General features: G+C 48.1%; 1 protein-coding gene across 2 annotated transcripts in view; it reads left to right on the forward strand.

Annotated features, from left to right (window-relative positions):
- Positions 1–6055: 6055 nt before the first annotated feature.
- The window catches only part of FBLN7 (fibulin 7), a 48259-nt gene continuing 33038 nt past the window's right edge, over positions 6056–21276 (forward strand). For both annotated transcript variants that reach the window (XM_017856221.1, XM_017856222.1), the window contains exon 1: positions 6056–6395. In XM_017856221.1, the coding sequence (XP_017711710.1) occupies positions 6321–6395 (75 nt within the window). In that variant the 5' untranslated portion in view covers positions 6056–6320. The remainder of the gene's footprint in view (positions 6396–21276) is intronic.

Consider the following 21276-nt stretch of genomic DNA (forward strand, 5'->3'; position numbering starts at 1 on the left):
TCTTTTTTGGTTCCATATGAACTTTAAAGCAGTTTTTCCCAATTCTGTGAAGAAAGTCATTGGTAGCTTAATGGGGATGGCATTGAATCTGTAGATTACCTTGGGCAGTATGGCCATTATCACAATATTGATTCTTCCTATCCATGAGCATGGTATGTTCTTCCATTTGTTTGTGTCCTCTCTTATTTCACTGAGCAGTGGTTTGTAGTTCTCCTTGAAGAGGTCCTTTGCATCCCTTGTAAGTTGGATTCCTAGGTATTTTATTCTCTTTGAAGCAATTGTGAAAATCTGGGCATCTTAAAAAAAGAACAGGATAACAGCGATGATCAGGGAATGAGAAGTAACTTTGAACTGGCTGCTGGTGAGCCAGATGGAACAGAGCCATATTTCTCCTCTTTCAAAAGCAAATGGGAGAAATATCACTGAATTCTTTTTCTCAGCAAGGAACATCCCTGAGAAAGAGAATGCGCCCTGAGGGTGGGTCTGTGAACAGCCCTCTCAAGGCGTGCCATCTTTTATGGTCGAAGCCGAAGGGATGAAATAAGCCCCGGTCTCCTGTAGCGCTCCGAGGCTTGTTAGGACGAGGAAATTCCCGCCTAATAAATTTTGGTCAGACAGGTTATCTGCTCTCAAACCCTGTCTCCGGATAAGATGTTATCAATGACAATGCATCCCGAAACTTCATTAGCAATTTTAATTTTGCCTCATCTGGTGGTTCTGTGATCTCGCCCTGCCTCCGTTTGCCTTGTGATATTTTATTACCTTGTGCAGTATGTGATCTCTGTGACCCACACCCTATTCGTGCACTCCCTCCCCTTTTGAAAATTGCTAATAAAAACTTGCTGGTTTTACGGCTCAGGGAACATCATGGATCCTGCCAACATGTGATGTCTCCCCTGGACACCCAGTTTTAAATTTCTCTCTCTTGTGCTCTTTCCCTTTATTTCTCAACCCAGCCGAGACACTTAGGAAAGAGAAAAGAACAAATGGGATTAAAATGGGACCCATTTCACTGGGTTGTCATGAGAACAAATGAGAGCATTTGTGACTGGTTTACAGTAGGTGCTCAAGACATGTTTGTTTCCTTCTTATGTTGTCCCTGTATGAGGTACCATCAGTATAAGCAATGTCCCTTTAACTGAGCACTTACTTTATGCTCAGCATTGTGTTAGGCACTTTATTATTTTGAAATCTCATAATGTCTTTGATAAATACTTGTATTCTCATATACAAATCAAGAAACTGAGGCCTGTAAAGATTAAGAGAGTTACAAGTTCAAACTGGCAGCAAGAAGGGGTAAGATTTGGCTNATGGATCCTGCCAACATGTGATGTCTCCCCTGGACACCCAGTTTTAAATTTCTCTCTCTTGTGCTCTTTCCCTTTATTTCTCAACCCAGCCGAGACACTTAGGAAAGAGAAAAGAACAAATGGGATTAAAAATGGGACCCATTTCACTGGGTTGTCATGAGAACAAATGAGAGCATTTGTGACTGGTTTACAGTAGGTGCTCAAGACATGTTTGTTTCCTTCTTATGTTGTCCCTGTATGAGGTACCATCAGTATAAGCAATGTCCCTTTAACTGAGCACTTACTTTATGCTCAGCATTGTGTTAGGCACTTTATTATTTTGAAATCTCATAATGTCTTTGATAAATACTTGTATTCTCATATACAAATCAAGAAACTGAGGCCTGTAAAGATTAAGAGAGTTACAAGTTCAAACTGGCAGCAAGAAGGGGGTAAGATTTGGCTCAGGCATGTCTGATTTCAAAGGCTGTGTGTGCCTGACTGCATCCACCACTCTGCTGCTTCCAAAGGCATGTGGAATGGCATTCGTGGATGTTCAATGTTTTGCTTCTTTTGGCAGATGTTAACTGGTGTTTGGTCTTTAATCACAGCACAATGAAATCTGCTTTTCCACAGGTTTTCATCTTGTAAAATTGGAAACGGTTTTCTGGGGGGAACGGTTTCTACTAGCAGTCCTGATATCATACATAAGTAGACAGTCTCTTCAGCATTCAGCACAGGACTGCACAGTTCTGCTGACTAAAGCTCTAGATATAATGTGGTAATGTAGTGCCTGGCACAGGGCCATGCCCAGAGTTGGCACTTGATAGATATTTTTGTAATGAATGAATTGGATGAAGTCACTGCACCCCTGCTAGACCATTCTCCCTACACTGTTTCTACCCTATTATCCTGTCAGGCTAACATGCTGGGCTTTGTTCCTGGGACCTCTGTAGGTGCTTTGTGGGGGTTGATGATATTTAGAACCACAGAGAAATGTGGGGTAAAGGATGAAAAGGGAGAGAAGCAGCTGCAAATGAGCTGACAGTAAGACTCAGCCATAGCCGAATCAATAAGTCCATGAACCCAAAATGGTGTGCAACATGGTATGGTGCACCATGGGGGACCCAGAGGAGCCCCCAGGACAGCTCTGGAAGGATGATTTCAGACTGAATCTTGCTTCTGCTGGTTTTTTTTTTTTTGAGATGGAGTCTCACTCTGTTGCCCAGGCCATAGTGCAGTGGCACAATCTTAGCTCACTGCAACCTCCGCCTCCTATGTTCAAGTGATTCTCTTGCCTCAGCCTGCCAGGTAACCGGGATTACAGGTGCCTGCTACCACAGCCGGCTAATTTTGTACTTTTAGTAGAGACAGCGTTTCACCATGTTGGCCAGGCTGGTCTCGAACTCCTGACCTCAAGTGATCCACCTGCCTCGGCCTCCCAAAGTGCTGTGATTATAGGCATGAACCACCTCACCTGGCCTCTGCTGGGGTCTTAAACACAGATTTCTACAACAAATCTTCCCATTTTGTGTTGCATGCCCATGTTGCATAGAGAACATGAATGTATCAGAGCATGGATCCCAGGGGATGGCAACTGATCTTACCAAAAGACTTTTAAAATACTTTCTGTAGACGTGTTGACCCCCACCAAACCAATCCCCCAACACTCAAGAATATTCTCTTGAAAACTAAATAGAGGGGAAATAGAGGAATTAAATAGCTGATAACGGCCGGGCATGGTGGCTCACGCCTGTAATCCCAGCACTTTGTGAGGCCGAGGTGGGTGTATCATGAGGTCAGGAGTTCAAGACCAGCCTGACCAAGATGGTGAAACCCTGTCTCTACTAAAAATACAGAAATCGTCTGGGCGTGGTGGCAGGTGCCTGTAATCCCAGCTACTCGGGAGGCTGAGGCAGGAGAATTGCTTGCCCCTGTGAGGCAGCAGAGGTTACAGTGAGCTGAGATCGCACCACTGCACTCCAGCCTGGGCAACAGAGTGAGACTGTCTCAAAAAAAAAAAAAAAAAAAAAAAAAAAAAAAAAAAGACTGATAAGCCCATTGTATTAAGTGAGGGTTGGGGGCTTAAAGGTAGAGCACCCAGCTGAATTTCATGGGTTATCTGCTTGCAGACAGCCTTGGTAGGTTCTGGACTTGATAGGCTCTGCCATGATTACTGCAGATCCAGGGCAGCTGAGGACAAAGACAGAGACCGGACAGTGCTGCTGGGGCAGTCAGAACTTAGAAGGTTCATTCAGACCAGATGCCAGAACACTAGAGGGAAGGCAGCCATAGGGCAAGGTTAACAAACAGAAAGTATTACATAGGAAAAAGAAATCCTGTTGAAACTTAGAAATATTTGAAAATAAAACAAAAGCAAAAGCCCAAGAAAACAAAAAACATGAAAAAACAAACAGAAAACCCCCCTATTTCTGTAAATAAAATTCCTGAAATCCTGTGATCATATATTTAATATAAGTAACATAGTAGCCCTAAAATGAAAGGTGGGATAAAGTCAAAGGTAGTCTGTCCTAGAAACAGCACTGCTCTAGGAGGGGGGATCTTGAGACCAGAGTTTGCATTCCTTGGGCAAGTCAGTCAACCATGCCCCAATTCAGCTTCTTCATCTGTGAAATCAAGAATCTCTTCCAGCTTTATGACTTCATAGAGAGGGCAGGAGAAGAGAAAAGAAGGCTTGCTTGCATCTGCCCAATGTCTGGTTCGCAGTGCACAGCCAGAACAAGGCTGAGAGCCAGAAGAGCTGGCCTTCCAGAGAAGGTCATGTAAACACAAGGTGGGACAGGACACAAAATATTAATAAATGCAGCCACACTGACCAGGAGGAAACTTTTCAAGTATAGGGCAGAAAACAGAGAGACAGAGAGGGAGCAGGGTACTGGCTTTTGGTATAGACAGCAAACACATGAGAGATCGAGGCAGAAAACCACAATCTCAACAGGCTGCCCTGGATCAGGTCATGCTGTCCCATCCTCTCCACCTGGACAGGGAGAAGCAGGGGTATGACCATGTCTCTCTTCAGGATGTTCAACCAGGAATGCAAAATAAGATTATGTGGATCCCTTACCAGCTGCAGTGGCTCACACCTATAATCCCAGCACTTTGGGAGGCTGAGGCGGGTGGGTCATTTGAGGTCAGGAGTTCAAGACAAGCCTGGCCAACATGGTGAAAACCTGTCTCTACTAAAAATACAAAAATTAGCCAGGCATGGTGGTGCATGCCTGTAGCCCCAGCTACTTGGGAGGCTGAGGCAGGAGAATCACTTGAACCAGGGAGGCAAGGCTACAGTGAGCTGAGATCAGGCCACTGCACTCCAGCCTGGGCAACAGAGCAAGACTCTGTCTCAAGGAAAAAAAAAGGGTTAGATGGGTCCCGTTCCACTTCCTTTGCATGGGGAAGTTGGGGGAGCAGTACTGTAGGATTTCCTGCATAACCAGTGACCAGGAGGCCAGCCTGAACCATATCCCCTGCTTTTTGGGGCACTGGCTAGGTTCTGAATGTTAGTGTCTCCCCTAAATTTATATGTTGGAAACCTCATTCCCCAGATGATGGTATTAGGAGGTGGGACATTTGGGAGGTGACTAGGTCATGAGTGCAGAGTGCTCACAAATAGGATTAGTGCCCTCAGAAAAGGGGCCCCAGAGAGCTGCCTTGCCCCTCTGAGGACATGGGAACCAGAACTCCGGCCCTCGACAAACACTTAATCTGTTGGCACCTTGATCTTGGACCTCCCAGCCTCCAGAACTGTGAGAAATACCTTCTATTGTTTATAAGCCACTCAGTTGATGGTATTTTGCTATAGCAGTTTGAAGGGACTAAGCCAGGATTCCAACTTTCCTTTCTGGCCGCCACTGGGAACAGCTCCTGCTCTGCGGTCGCAGTCTTCCGGGCTCTCCATTCCTTGAGCTCTGAGTGGGCTCAACGAAGTGAAATGTGGAAGAGGAAAAAGGGGTCTGGGGCTTGACCAGACTTGTGTGTCCCAGGACATCTGCAGCAACTGCCTTCAGAAAACCTTCCAGAAAGAATGTCAATCATGCCTTCCGGGAGCTCAGGTCTGAAGCATCTGGTTGTACCACAGCCCTGATGGCAGGGGACTTCAGACAGCTCATGCCGGCCTGGCACTTCCTGATTCGACTTTAGCAAGGCATGCAATGTTCTAGAACCTGACCTCCGATTTAAACTGAGTTTCTCCTTCCCTTGAGCAAGGAGGACAGTGAATCAGAAGGGCTGTAGATCCACTCACTGTATCACTGTGTCTATCTACTCACTGTGCGTGCCTGTTCTCACACCTCCGTTGCATTATTTAAAGGGACACTAGTTTATTTGGATGGAGAACTCAGTCCACCCCGTGTCAAGCTTATGAAGCCCATCTCCTGGTCCCCTTCTAGGACTGTCGGGAGGAGGGTGTCGCGTGGGCTCTGAAGTAGAACAGACCTGGGTTTGGGTTTCTGTTCGGCCACTTGTCCTTGGTGACTGAGCCTCAGTCTACTTGGTTGGGAAATGGGACAGTCAGGAGTGAACCTGCCCAGGGTGGGCTTCCAGTCACCCGCACATGTGCGGGGCACGGGCCGCCCATCCCTGCCAGGCCCTGAGGATGCCCGCGCTCGTCCTCGGCGTCGCGCCCGGCCTCCTCGGGGAGCCGCGCGGGTTGGGCGCGCTCCCAGGCGCATTCCTGGCCGGGCAGCCCCTCCTCCCTCGGCCTTAGCCAAGGGGCTGGCGCCTCCCCGCCTCGCCCGGACTGTCTCGTGCGGGCAGCTGCGGACGCTCGTGGCGCGCTGCTCCAGGGTCCGGTGCACGGCGCACCTGGACCTGAGCAAAGGCCGGGCGGCGCCGATCCCCGCGGGACGCATTGCGCTCGGGGGCCTCCTGCCTCCTTCCCTGCCCCAGCCGCCCCGGGACCGCGCGGCGCCCCGCACCCTGCAGGGGCGGCTGCCGCATCGCTGGGACGAACTCGGCAGGGGAGGCAGACAAAGTTATTTCCCCCTCCCAAGCAGCAAGATTCCGATTGGCAAGATGGTGCCCAGCTCTCCGCGCGCGCTCTTCCTTCTGCTCCTGATCCTCGCCTGCCCCGAGCCGCGGGCTTCCCAGGTCAGTGTCCCTCCCGCCTCCCTCCCCTGTCCCGCGCGCAGGGGAGGCAGCACTAAGGCTGGGGGACCTGGGCTTGCCACTTTCCACTCGGATGCCTGAGTTGAGAGCTTGGAGCGATGCCTGGGCTGGGGTTCAGTTTCCAGAGAGAGGTGCAGGGTCCCCCATCTGTCATCTCAGATGCATCGTGGGCAGGGCGCCTGGGAGGACGCGGCTAGGGTGCGAAAGCGTCGGTCCATTGGGTGAGAGGGCTCCGCGTGAGAACCGCCGGGAGGAGGAAGATTTCTCAGGGATTTGTGAGACATTGGTCTTTCCTGGGTTTCCATGAGAGCTCTGGATCACCCAATTAGCTTAGAAAATGTCCCCACCCTCCAAACTCCGACATTTAAATTTCCAACCGAAATATTAGAACACTCACAGGACCTTCTTAGCAGTTTGTGGCATTTCCGAGGCAGAGGTGGCCCGGGAGGTTTCTGAAGCAGTCCCTTCCTGAGCCGGCGAGGCCTTGGATGTGGGACTACATCTTCTTAAACACATATACAGGCGGCTTGCTGTTTAATTTTTCTCTTCTTGCCATTGGCATTTGTTCGAATCCCACCGGATTTATTTATTTAATACTTGACCAGATTCGCTTTTATATTAACCATTAGCAACTGATTTTTAAAATTAAGGCGAGAACTTGAATTGCCGAGTCCAGAACCCTCATCCAGCAGAGTAGCCCTGGCAAGCCAGGGTGAGGGGCCTGGCATGGACTGCCAATCCCCTACCCGCACAATGCCAACAGCAGTGGGTAGTGGAGAGCCTGCGCACACTTCCCGAGTGCCTGGTGCGTCTCAGGCCCCCTGCGGGGTATCTTCCAGGCACTTCATTCCCGGAGCAACCCTGTGAGGTGGGGACTGTTACCCCCATTTTGCAGATAAATGAAACTGAGGCCCAGGGAGGATGGGATGTATTCAAGGTCACACAACCAGAAATGAGCGGAATAAACCCAGTCTCTCTTGTGGGACTCCAAGATTTCTTCCTTGCCTGCAGACACGTGTCCATACTCCCTGGCCGGAGACTGACTTCCCGGGCCAGGCGGGCATGCCTGTGGCCACCTAGAAGCCCCTGGGGTGCAGGAAGGGATTCCAGGCAGCAGAATTTGGCTCAGAGGAGATGTGGTGATGTTAGTGCAGAAGGTGGTGAGGCGGCATCACAGGGAGATACTCAGTGACCGGGCAGCAGAGACCCGGTTTGGGGCCACGCTAGACCCACCCAACAGAGCAATGGGATCTCCTACCAAGTTTACAGGTTACAGAACAAAATAAAATCCCACCTCAGACCTTGAGCCCAATGCCGGGAGCACAGGTGGTTACATCCCTAAGCCAGCTCCCCAGCCTAGGCTCCAAGGAGGCAGCGTGGACAGGATGTGTGATGAGATGCTTGAGAACCAGACCCTGCCATTGTGTGACCTTTCCTGCTTAGGGAATGAGGCAAGCACCTGTCTCCCGAGGTTACCCAGAAACCAGGTGAGACCGAAGCACTTGTCACATGTTTGCAGCTGCTGCAGAGGCAAAGTGAGCTCACTCGGACTCTGTACCTGGAGTTTCTGGGTCCAGTCCCTGTCCCGCTACATCCAGGCTTTCTCAGGTTTCTTATCCTCTAAACCTTACTGTCTTTAGCTGCAAAACACCTGTCTTAGGTGCTTTGTGAGGGGAAAGGGAACAAAACAGATTGCCCACAGATGTTCATTTAAAAATTCTAGTGAGACTCTCTTTCACCCACAGTCCTATGTGGCCAGGGGTCTCCCCTTCTCCACCCTCACCCCTGTCCAGGCAAGCTTAAAGGATGAATTACAAAGGAGGCCCCAGGGCCTGGTGCATGCTGGAACAAGCATTACCTGAGTCCTTCCATTATTTGGTCTCTGCTCAAATAAGCAATCCTCTGCAGAGACCTTCCAGACTTCTCTCTACTCTAAACAAGTCCTCTCTCTGCCCCTGGATTTTCTGTCTGGGCTCCCTGAAGGGCTCTGGCATAGTACCCATCATCATTTGTAATGCTATCTTTTGGTAGGTTTCAAGTTTATTGTCTGTATTCCCACTATAGGTCTCCACGGGTGGGGAAACACCTGGCCTAAAAGTAGCGTGAGCCCTGAGACTCCTGAACCCACCAGTAAGAGCCATTGGCTGGTGGAGACTCTGCAAGTTTGGAGAATGAACTGTGCCCACAGGATCATATCTTGCCATGGAGGAGATGGGAGGGGTCAGGTGGGAGGCACTGAGGACAGGCTTCCTCGACCGAGGCCCATTGACACAGCAACTCCAAGGAGCTCTAGAAGGAGGCTGCGGTGCTCCTCATGGGGGCAGGCCACAACCCTGTTTGGGGTTCCTGTTTGCTGGCATATGTGCTTGCTTTGTGTATTAGGAGACAGCTCAAGGGTAATATGAGCGTGTGTGTGTGTGTGTGTCAGTGGATGGGTGTGCCTCTGTGTAGTTGTGTGTACACACCTTTTTGCATTGGTACCTGTGTTTGTGTGTGCATGTGTCTGTGTGAGTGACTGTATGTGTGATGGTAAGTGTATGTGTGTGTGCCTATCTGTACAGTGTGTGTGGTTGGGTATGCACATGTCTTTGTGTATTGGTGCCCGTGATTATGTCTGTGTGACTGTGTGTGTGTTACGGGGAGGGGAGGCCATGTGCTGCAGGGTCCAGAGCAGCGCTCCTGTGGGGATGGAGTCTCATCTCTCTCCTGCTCTCCTCTGTGGCTATCCACTGTGTCCCTCTTGTCAGCACATCTGTCCCAAGTCACTTTGCAGGGTTTTGTCACTGGCTGATGAAGAGCAGGTGGTCATGGGGAAGGACGGGAGGTGGAGAAGTATGGGGTGTGCAGAGAATGGGAGCCCTTTTCTGGACACTGTGCCCACCCTGTGGCCTTCCCACTGGAAGAGAAACACCTTGTTGGGGAGACCAGAACAAATATCTAACCATCATCTCACCTCACCCTCAGCCCACAGTAGCTCTGGGCGGGCAATGGGTGCAGGCTGCCAGCCACCTCCTCATCTGTTTGGGGAGCTGCTATGGTGTTTCCGCAGGCTTCCCTCCCCGATCCTCTCCCTGTGATCAGATGTCACAGGTCTCCAAATTCCACCATGAGAGGTTCATTCTTTTAGTTGCCTCCTCCCATTTGATACATTGCTTTTTATAATTAAGTAAAAATAAATGTTGTTCATGTGTAATTTCATGATTTTAACCATGGAACTATATTCTATGTATGGCAGCCACCACCACAATCATGATACAGAACAGTTCTACTGCCCCCAAAACTACATCATGCTGCTCTTTGAAGTCGCACCCTCTACCCACCCCAGCCCTGGCAGCCCTTATCTATTCTTTATCATTACAAGTTTGTCTTCTCCATCATGTCATACAACTTTTTATTTTATTTTGTTTTAGAGACAGGGTTTTGCCATCTTGCCTAGGCTGGTCTCGAACTCCTGGGCTCAAGCAATCCTCCCATCTCAGCCTTGTAAAATGCTGGGATTATAGGTGTGAGTCACCGCACCCGGCCTCCACAATGTCATATAAATGGAAAAGAGTACATGGCCTTTTGAGTTTAGTTTCTTTAATCTCATTTGCCCTGAGAATATGCGTTGGGCAGTGCTTGTGGCTGCAGCATTTACCCCGAAATAACTTTGTCACAAAATATCTCGCTTTTCGTATTTTCACATTGCTCTGGTATATCAACTTTGGAAAAAACAGACATTGTTCTATTTATAGAATTCTGTTCTTAGTAGTGGTATTTCCATTTACAAAATGTAGTAATTCTTGATCACTGAAAATGTCAAATCCTAGAAAACATAGCACTCCTACGCGTGATATTAACATTGCTTTGGAACAGTTGTTGGCCAAAGATTCAATTGATGCATCTGATTTTTCCAAAATAGATGATTCTGATGATTCAGACAATGCTGATGTTAGTCCTACTTAGAAATAACTACAAGAACAGTTTTTATATTTAATTTTCACATTGAAAACCATTCAGATTTGCTTCAGCCTCAAAGAGCATGTTTCTGTAAAATTAAATGAGCACTGGCAGTCAGGGGCACTTTTTTTTTCCTAAATGAGAAAAGGGTTAACTTCGTATAATGCATCTAAGAATCACCCAAGCCATAGGCTCCTTTTAGTTTTAGTTTTCTTTTGTTTTCGTTTTTCATTTTTTTGTTTTTTGTTTTAGTTTTGTTTTTCTGAGACGGAGTCTTGCTCTGTCACCCAGGCTGGAGGGCAGTGGCGTGATCTTGGCTCACTACCACCTCCGCCTACTGGGTTCAAGTGATTCCCCTGCCTTAGCCTCCCAAGTAGCTGAGATTACAGGCGCTCACCACTACGCCCGGCTAATTTTTGTATTTTTTACTAGAGACAGGGTTTCACTGTGTTGGTCAGGCTGGTCTCAAACTCCTGACCTCAGGTGATCCACCTGCCTTGGCCTCCCCAAGTGCTGGGATTACAGGCATGAGCCACTGCGCCTGGCCAGGCTCCTTTTTATTGCTGAGTGGGGCTCCATGGTGTGGGTGTACTCTTGTTTGTTTATCAGTTCACCCACTGAACAACAGCCACCCGTGCTGTCATTCCAGGTTTGGGCAATTGTGAATACAGCTGGTATAAGCATTCACATATGCTTTTCATGTGAATGTATTTTCATTTCTTATGGGTAAATACCTGGGAGGGGGATTGCTGGGTCATATGGTAAATATGTGTTTAACTTTGTAAGAAACTGCCCAACTACATTCCGTATTAGTTTTACTACTTTACATTTATGAAAGACCTCACTACACTGCATCCTTGCCAGCACTTAGAGTTCTCAGATTGATTTGTTTTTCTCCAAGTCATTCTAGTAACTATGTAACAGTATCTCATTGTGGTTTTAATTTTCATTGCCCTAATGACTAATGATGTTGAACATCTCTTCATGTGCTTATTTGCCAAATAGTCTATTGGGCAAAACATCTGTTCAAGCCTTCTGCCCATTTAAAAAATGGATTGTTTGTTTCTTTTTCTTTCTTTTTATTTTTTGAGACGAGGTCTTGCTATGTTGCCCAGGCCAGCAACATAGCTCAAGTGACCCTCCTGCCTCAGCCTCTGGAGTATTTGGGATTACAGGCGAACCTTGATTGTTTTAAATAAATTTTGAGCACTCTTTATGTATTCTAAATACAAGGCTTTTTTGGATATGTGAGTTATAAATATTTTCTCTCAGTTTGTAGCTTGTCTTAACAGTGCCTTTTGCAGAGCAAAATTTTAAATTTTAATGAAGTTTAGTTTATCAATTTTTTATTTTAATGGATTGTGTTTTGGGTGTCAAGTCTAAGCACTCTTGGCCTAACCTCAGGTCATGAAAATTTGCTTCTAAAATTTTACAGTTTTGCATTTTATTATAATCCATGTTGAGTTACTTTTTAAAAATAAGGCGCGAGATTCATGTTGAAGGCCACTTTTTTGTGTGGATATCCAATTGTTCCAACACCATTTGTTGTTGAAAGACTCCTGATTCGCAAACTTGCCTTAGCAACTTTGTCAAAAATCAGTTCATCATACATGTATGGGGCAATTTCTGCCAATAACACACTTATCTTGATGACTGTAGCTTTACAGTAAGTCTTAAAATTGAGTAAAGTGAGTCCTCCAACTTTATTATCCCTTTTCAAAATTCCTTTGGCTATTCTAGTTTCTTTGCCTTTTCATTAAAATTTCAGAGTCAGTTGTCTATATCTATAAGAAATTCTACTGGGTCGGCCACAGTGGCTCATGCCTGTAATCCCAGTGCTTTGGGAGGGGAAGGTGGCAGACCACCTGAGGTCAGGAGTCCAAGAGCAGTCTGGCAAACATGGTAAAACCCCATCTATACTAAAAATACATAATTAACAAGGCGTGCTGGCACATGCCCGTAGTCCCAGCTACTTGGGGGGCTGAGGCAGGAGAATTGCTTGAACCTTGGAGGCAGAGGTTGCAGTGAGCCATGAGCTGAGATTGTGCCATTGCACTCCAGCCTGGGCAACAAGAGCAAAACTGTCTCAAAAACAACAACAACAACAACTACCACTGGAATTTTTATTGGAATTGCATTAAATCTATAGATCAATTAGAGGAGAAATGGCATCTTAAATGTATTGAGTCTTCCAATCTGTGAACACAATATATCTTTCTACTTATTTAGATATTCTTTGATTTCTTTCATCAGTACATATTTTTTTAGTTTTCAACACAAACATGCTGTGTTAGACTTATACCTAATTATTTCATTTTTGAAGCTATTTTAAATAGTTTTTTAAAAAATTCATTTCCAAGTGGATATCCCCAGTATGGAGAAATCCAATGGGGTTTTCTGCGTTGACCTTGTATCTTGTGACCTTGTGGAACTCAATCATTATTTATAGGAAATTTAAAAAAAATACATTTCCTGGGGTTTTTTACATGGACAGTCACGTCATCTATGTTATTGGAGCAGTTTTATTTCTTCCTTTTTAATGTATGTGTCATTTATTTATGTATTTAGCCTTTTTACATGGACTAGAATTTCAAGTACAATTTTTAACAGGAGAGCGAACATTCTTGCCTTGTTCTAGAACTTAGGAAGAAAGGATTCGTTTTTTCAACATTAAGTATGGTTCTGGCTGTAGGTTTTTTGTAGGTATCGCTTGTCTGGCTAAGGTTTCCTTCTTGTCCTAGTTTGATATAATACTTATTATGAATGGACATTGAATTTTTTCACGTGCTTTTTTTTCTACTTCACTTGATATGGTCCTGTGGTTTTTCTTTAGTCTGTTAATAAGGCAGATTTTCTGTCTTCTGGAAGACATGGTGTAGAATTGGTGCCAGTTCTTCTGGCACCAATGTCTGGTAGAATTTACCAATGAAACCATGTGGGCCTGGAGACTTCTGGAAAGTTTTAACTATGAATTCAATTTCTTAGATACAGAGCTATTTAGGTTAGCAATTTTTCTTCCCTGGGGTGAGTTTTGGTAGTTTGTATCTTTCAAGAAATTGGTCCACAGCGCCTCTCTCTCTAGGCACCTACTTCTAAATACCCTAGGGACCACTCCGCATTTCTACACAATTGATTTCCTATAATGACAGATGAGTGCTTTGTTCCATAATCCACTACAGAGCCAAATAGTTCCCTATGATTAATTTCCTTTCTTGTGTAACTTTTTAATTTTCCTAGAGTTTATTCCCTTTTGCCTCAGTCTGCCGTCTACACAAGCACAATTGTTTCCAGGATCTCTTTCCCAGTCAATGTTCTGCCAGGGCTTCTTGTCCCTGGAGCCCGGACTCCCCAGGCCTCTCTGCATTCGGCTGCCGCCTTGCTGCTGCCCTCCCTGGGCTCGTGGCCCTGCGGCTACACAGGGGCTTTGGGAGAGAGTCTCTCTGCTATCCTTAGCTGGAGTCTACATTTTTGAGATCACATGTCTTCCTCTTTCTTTGGCTTACTCCCTTATTTTTTTGAACACATCCTTAGGAAAATGATTTTTAACTCATTATTGCTGGGCTTGTCAAATCACTTGCCTACAGTAGATATCACAGTTTTTCTACATGGAAACTTTGAAGCGGCCAACAGTAGCATCATGATCCCAGGTTGTAGGTGGGGGGTCCTCTGTGGCCAAGAAAGTAGTGGCTGAATCCTACAGTTGGGAGCAAGGCCAGAGGAGGAAGTGAGAGGAGGAAAGCTGACCCGCGCTCTCTCCGACTCACTGCCCGCCAGCTCTCCTCCCCGCTGACTTCCCAGAGAAAACCAAGACCTCGCACTGGAACAGGACTTAAGACTTAGTTCTCGGTCTGAGAAAAAAAAATGAACTGAAGGGTGGAAAAATGAAAATAAAAGCTTGCTCTTTCCCAGCCTAGGGTGGCTTGGGAAGTCACCCCATCAGTGTCAATTTAGCTGCCGATTCGGATCAATTGCCTGGGACTGCCTAGAGTCCAGGCTGAGATGGCTCATCGGTCACTCTAGAGCTTGGCATGAAAGGACACCATGATTGACAGGAGTATCTGCCCTCGTCCTAGCACGAGGAGTGTTCACTAACCCTGAAACAGAGAATTTAATACTAATACATGAAGATGAGCTGTAACAGCAGGGACTTGTGAATCATTCAGATCTATTGATCTGAAATAAATACCTCTGTCTAAAATGAGGTATTTCATAAAACAGATATTTGGTGCCTACAATGGCCCAGGCACTGGGAACAAAACAGACAGTGATCCTGCTTTGATTTTAAGAGCGCACTCTGGATCTGAAGTTAGCAGGCCAGGGTAGCAATTTGAGTTGAGCTCAGCTGGTCTGCTGTGCTAGTCAGGGCCAGACTCAGCTCATCTGGACTGGCCTTGCTCGTTTGTCTGTGGTCAGCTGCCAAGCTAGCTGGGGCTGATTGGTCTAGGGCAGCTCATCTGGTGCATGCAGGCTCTGCTCCATGAGGCCTCTCATCCTCCAGGAGGCTAGCTGGGGCTTTTCTCACGGTGGTTGTGGTGGTAGTGATGGTGGTCGTAGAGCACCAAGACTGAGCAGAAGCTCACAGACTTCTTGAGATCCAGCCTTGGAACTGGAGCATGACTTCCACTGCATCCTGTTGGCCAAAGCAAGCGACAAGTCCAGCCCAGATATGAAAGGTGGGAAAACAGACTTCCTTTTCGATTTCAAGTACAATTTTTGAAATCGAGAGAAGAGAGCAGAGTCTTCTTGCATATGGTGTTGGCACAGGCAGGAAGATCTGGGGTGATTTTTGCAAATCCTCCATCATAGTGACCCAGAGACTTACTCCCACAGGCACCTGTGTTTAGACAAATGGGTGGAATCAGGGCATGGTGGTGATGGGGAGGTTCCCCTGGCATCTTCTGCTTTCTCTAGCAGCCTCCACTTCTCCCTGGCACATTCAAGAATGTGATCTATGTCCTGTCAAGGGCAGCCCTGACTGCAGAGGAGAATGGAAGCCCCCTTGCTCCCTTGGGGTCATTTCTGCCCCTGGGGGCATTGGGCAGTGAGTGTAAAGGGCCCGGTCCACACCATGTCCCACTGGGAAAGCAAACATGGCCAGCCAGTTCAGTGGTTTCTTGGGCTAGCCTGGAGTCTTTCAATCAGGAACGGATGTCCTCCCAGGTCTGCTCACCCTGGGGAATCCTATTTAGCACTAGACTTGATTCCGGGTAGGTCAAGCCAGATGCCTTTGAAACTGCTTGCCTTCCTTTTGGGTACCAGCCCTCCCTCCATATGCTGGCTCAGACCTGCCTGCCTCTCAGCCAGCTATGCCAGGAGTAGTGTCCGTTGTTTGGGCACAGCTATTGACAAAGGCCTAACTGCGCTGGCCACTCTCCCCTGATCCATAGGGCAAAAGGTTTGTGCAGCCCTGGGGCTCCAGGGAAGACTCCCGGGGTGGGTTGAACTTTATCCTTTCAAACTCCCTGCCAGGACTTCCCATGCTCTTCAGTAACTGCCTGAAACCTAAAATAAGGACATGACACACATTTTCGTTAAAGAAAAAATAAGCACCCATAATTTGACTGGACCCAAACCCATCCATTTATACAAGTCTCAAATACAATTTGTAACTCAAGTAAGTAAAATGTGTATCTCAAGGAAGTAACCATCTCCCCTCCTGTACGTAGGAAAACGTGTTCCTCTCTGGGCACCAGAATCTCTCAAAGGAGGCAGCCTTGATGGGAAGTGAGACCCAAGGAACTCAGCATGGGGCTGGGTTCCTACGTACTAAGATTGAGACATGACAGTTTTTCGCATCAAAGACCAGAGGCATGGGGGATGTTGGTGGTGACTGGGAGGGAACTGGAAAGTCCCCAGCCACCCTTGGCCCTGCTTTTGCCATCTGGTTGGCCACTATCTGAGACATTTCCCCCTCTGCTGGAGATCAGCTGCCTCTGGACCTTAGATGGAAGGGGAGGGTGCTGTGAGCCCTGCAGCATCCCTTCCCCATGCTTATCCCGTCTCTGAAGGAGGGGCTGGGGTCAGAGAGCAAGACCAGCAACTGGTTGCATTGCCCAGAAAACCTTACCTGCCCTCGGGGAGCTGAGAACAGATGAATCCTGGGCTGATTTGAACACAGAGAGAGGACCACTGAGCTCCAAGAGAGGGGTCTCTGCAGTACTAGAAGAAGAAAAAATGCGTCCAGAGAAGAATCAGACTGCAGTGTAAAAACATACAAACATGTTAGTATCACCTGAATGGGTCAGTATCACTTCAGTGCTCCTGCAATTTAGGCCTTTTCTCTGATTGCATGACCAAAAGAATCTAACTAGTAAGATAATGTGCTCATCCCACAACTACCTCCTGAGAGGCTAGCACAGGAAAGATGCTGTTCTGGGAGACAGCAGGGCCTGAGGCAGCATAGCAGGTGGTGAAGATTCCCAGGCCTGGCTCGGTCTTGGCTCAGATCCTTCCTGGTTGACTGATGTGGGGCAAGTTCCTGCCCCTTGTGAATCAGTTTCTTCCTCTGAACAGTGGAGATAATAGACATTCCCATCTCATGGGGTCATAGTTGAAGAAAATGAATCATATTCAAAGACCAGGTCCATAACAAATGCTCAATACGTGACAGGAGAGAGGAAGATGCAGCTGGCACAGTCCCCACTGCCACTTAGCTCACCAAGCAGGAAGAGAAAAACCAGACAAATTAGAAAAGTATCAGAGGGCCAACGATTGCCTAAGCAGGGTGCTGCATTGGAGGGTGGCCACGAGGCTCCTCCAGGTTAAGCAAGCAGGCAGGGGCTCTCTAAGGAGAGGACTTCTAAGTTGAAATGGAAAGACAACTCTGGAGGATTCACCTCTAGGGGACTCAACTCTAGAGGACCTGGGGGCAGATTCCCTGGGCAGAGGACCCAGCCAGTGCTAAGGCCCCGAGGTGGATATAGCTTGGGGAGGTTCGCAGTGAGAGGGCCTGGATCCCGCTGGCAGCGTGGGCAAACGGGAAGGGAAGGATCAAATGACGGTGGTGTGCCTGGGCACGTTGTCAGGGTCCTGGGCCTTGGAGTCTTTATTCTTGAAGTAACTAACCTGGATGGTGGTGAAGGCTAAATAAAAAGTAGGGTGTGTTTTCCGATTTTCCTCCTCTCTCTAGGGGAAAATCCCAAGGGTTTCTGAGTGGGCTGGCAATGGTGCAACGGTAATTATCCTCTCCTGTACCACGGCAGTCCTGTCCCACCTCCCCTCCCTGCATCCTCACTTGCTTTTGTAAAATCTGTATTTCCCAAAGACAGAGGTCAGAGGCCGGACTGCATCACGCCCCTGCCTACACCCCACAACTAGTCTCCTCGCCCCTGAGAATAAAGGGAAACTCCTCACCACGCAGCTGACAGAATGTATTAGTTTTTCATTGCTGCCTTCTTTGATTGCTTTTTATCTACTAAACTTTAGCTCCCTTCTACATTCATATTGTGTTAAATCCCAAAAGGAAATAGACAAAATGTGCTGCCATTTTTGCTGGTAGGAGGCTCTCAAGTTGTGAGATGTGAGGAGAAGGCTCATGTACCAGGCTTGCGTACTTAGGAGGGGATTGCAGCTTCTGGACGCCATGTGTGTGGACCCCAAGCTCCTTGCTTGGCTTGGGCACTGGGGGCCTCAGAGACTTGCTGAAGATAATACCGAGGCTGTGAAAGGCACAACCCAGTCCACAGGTGCAGGCGGCATCTGGACAAAGGTTAGCTGGGTAGCAAGCAGGTGAAATGGGGAAAGTGGGTTTGGGTGGTGAGATGAGCAAGAGATTGTCTTTGGCTCATACTTATGCCATTCCTTCACTCCTCATTCACTCACTCACTCGTTTCTTCATTCAAATGAGCATCTAGTGTACACTCAGATCCTATTCTCAGTGTCAAGGATTCCAAGTTGTCTACAATTTGTTTTCTGTCCTCAGCAATCCCAAGGTACCAGGGGAGCGGTGACTGGGAGGGTGACCAAAGGTGGGCACCAAGGCTTTCGAGGGGGTGCTGTGAAGTGAGAGGATGAGCGAGGCAGGACTCACGAAGGTTCTCTGTGCACCCCTCTCTAAGGTGAGTCCAGCCATCTTGTCACAACAGAGGCTGGAGAAGGCACGCTGGGTTTTAAATCCTGGATAGGCCACCGTGGCTCAGAGACTTACGCGGCTTCCGCCCCTGTCAAGTGGGTGTTGTAATGGTGCCACGTCCTGGGCTGTCACGGGTTCCTGTGTGAAGTGTGGTCACAGTGCCGGCTCTTGGCACCTGCTGTTGTTGTCATCGCTCCCGTGGCTGTTTTAAAAACCAGACTGGAATGGGGCATGGAGTGTAAATGTAGAATTACAGGCAGCCAGCAGGGTTCAAACTCAAAGTACCCTGAGCAACCTGGGGTACAGAGCCCCAAAGGGAGACTCCAGCTGGAGGGCTGGGGTGGTTAATTTTATGTGTCAATTTAGTTAAGACATGGTTTTCAGATATTTGCTCAAACACCAGTCCAGATGTTGCTGGGAAGCGATTGTTTAGATACGACTAGCATTTAAATCAGCAGCCTTTGAGAAAAGCAGATTCGCCTCCTAATGTGGGTGGCCCTCATGCAAAAGACTGAGGTCCCCCCAGAAGGGAGTTCTGCCTCCACACTGCCTTCTGCCTTTGACCTTGAGCTGTAGTGTCACCTGCAACTGGCCCTGGGTCTCCAGCCTGCTCCTGCCCTGCGGAGGTTGGACTTGCCAGCCCCTACAACTCTGTGACAGTTCCTTAAAATTCCTTAAAATTGGACTTGCCAGCCCCCACAACTGCGTGACAATCCCTTAAAATCTCTCTTTCTCTCTCCATATATTAATAAGTGTGTTATATATTACAATATTACATATGTATACGTATGTGTGTATGTGTATATATAATGTATATCTCTTTCTTATTGCTTCTGTTTCTGTAAAGAGTTCTGACTAATCCAAAGGCCTCGGGCAACTCCCCAAGTGAAATTCTCTCACTTCCCCCAGAAGCACCCACTTTCTTTCCTCGTATATGTAGGTGCTGAGCAGAGGTCTCTGGCATTAAGAGTAGTCGAGGATTTATAACCCACCTCTGGCTCGGTTGAAAAATAAAAATAAGTTCTGGAGAAAGCACATTCACGAATTCGACATGACTCAGACGCGGAAGGCTCCGAGCCTTGGCCAGCAGGCACACATTTGGCAAGTTGCTCGGTCCTTTCAGAGACCTAAGGCATCAAAACATCTGTGTTCCCATTAGCAAAATGCTGACATGACGCATAGCTGTGGCTTGGGAGAAACCAGCATGGGAGACGGTCCCTCCAAGTCTAGGGGTCATCTGTGGCCATTGGAGGTCTCGGAGCTCTATTGTCACCAAAGAGGCTCTCAAAAGGTGTCACAGTACCAAGACTGCCACTGTGAGGAAGACCATAGAGCCAGGTTACAGGAGAACAGAAGCCCCAAGGACCAGTCCCCATGTTCCCATACACACCCCTGAAGCTTCTCCGTGCCCTCTGGTGCCTTCAGAGCAGGTTCCAGGTGAACCCAAACAGCGTGGGGGTCTGGGTGGGATGGGAGGGGTCAGGCCTGCCGGCAGGGGACTGGGTAAGCCGGGGGACACACACTCATTTTTGGCTGTGTCCACCCCTGGACCAGGAGGTGGGGTCTGGGGGTATGAAATGTCTCTGGAGGCCCAGCAGTCCTGGAAGTGCTGGTTGGTTGTCAGAGGAAGGAAGTCTCGGGATCTCAGGAATCTTCCATGGACCTGCCGGAGTAAACGTTGTGAGAGAAGGGGCTGGAAGGGAGATGGACAAGAATTCCCACAGAAGGGCAGGGGTGGATGGAGCGTTCCATGGGCCTTCTTGCTCCCAAGAGCCTTAAAACCAGCTCCTCCCCTCGCCCAGCTCTCCGCACTGGCCTGTGTCTTCCAGACCCATCCATGCCACCTCTACTCCAGCTTGGAAAAACCTGGATGGGGTGACATCTGTTGTTCCTTCTCTAACTGGTTCTCTGCAAACATTGCCATTGGTCTCAAGTTAGATGAAGTACTCACCCCTTTAAAGAGTTTCGGCCGGGCGCGGTGGCTCACGCCTGTAATCCCAGCACTTTGGGAGGCCGAGGCGGCGGACACGAGTCGAGATCAAGACGCCATCCTGGCGAACATGGTGAAGCAACCGCGTCCTCCTTACTAAAATACAAAAAATGAACAGGGCGTGGTTCAATGGCGTTGAGCGGGCCTGCACCTGTCAGTCCCAAAGCTTCTAGGGAGGCTGACCAAGGAGAATGCGTGAACCTGGAGGCGGCGAGCTGCAGTGAGCGAATTGCAGCCACTGCAACTCCGCCTGGGGTGACAGTGCGGACTTTAACCGTCTCAAAAAAAAAAAAAAAAAAAAAAAAAGAGTTTCATAACAAAACGTAAACCTTGATATTTTTCTCCTTTCAAGATGGAAGAAGTTCGCGAATGTCTCCTCTTGGTTCCATTTCAAAGAAGTTATTAATTCAAAGAAATGGAAACTATTTCTCATTATTTATTGTCGGTGGCATAAGCTGGGCCATGACCGGTTTTGAAGGGATGAAAATTTACACCATTTGAGGGGATTGCTCTAAGAAAAAGATTTAAAACGGGGGCCCCTCAAGAGCCCTGGAAGAGGCCTGGGAAAGTGAGGGCCCAGACATGGCAGCTTCCTCAGCTTCAAGGGGACGGCCTCTGGAACATGCTCTGTCCTTCCTGGGGTGCGGGGACCTCCCCTTGCCAGCCTGTCTGGATCTGACCTTCACCCAATCCCACCTTGGTGAGCGGGAGGTCAGTTCTGGAGGGCTGTGCAGAGCCTGGGGCTGCTTTTCACAGTTGGGACCTGGAATCCTGAGTTGGGAAAGCCCCGCCCCAAATCCAGGCCTTCACTGAACAGCAGGTGGACAGCCCCTGAGCGTCCGGCCGGCTTCCTGTCTGTCCCA

Source organism: Rhinopithecus bieti, unplaced genomic scaffold (genome assembly GCF_001698545.2).
Source record: "Rhinopithecus bieti isolate Rb0 unplaced genomic scaffold, ASM169854v2 scaffold_42219, whole genome shotgun sequence".
In the NCBI taxonomy this organism is placed as follows: Eukaryota; Metazoa; Chordata; class Mammalia; order Primates; family Cercopithecidae; genus Rhinopithecus; species Rhinopithecus bieti.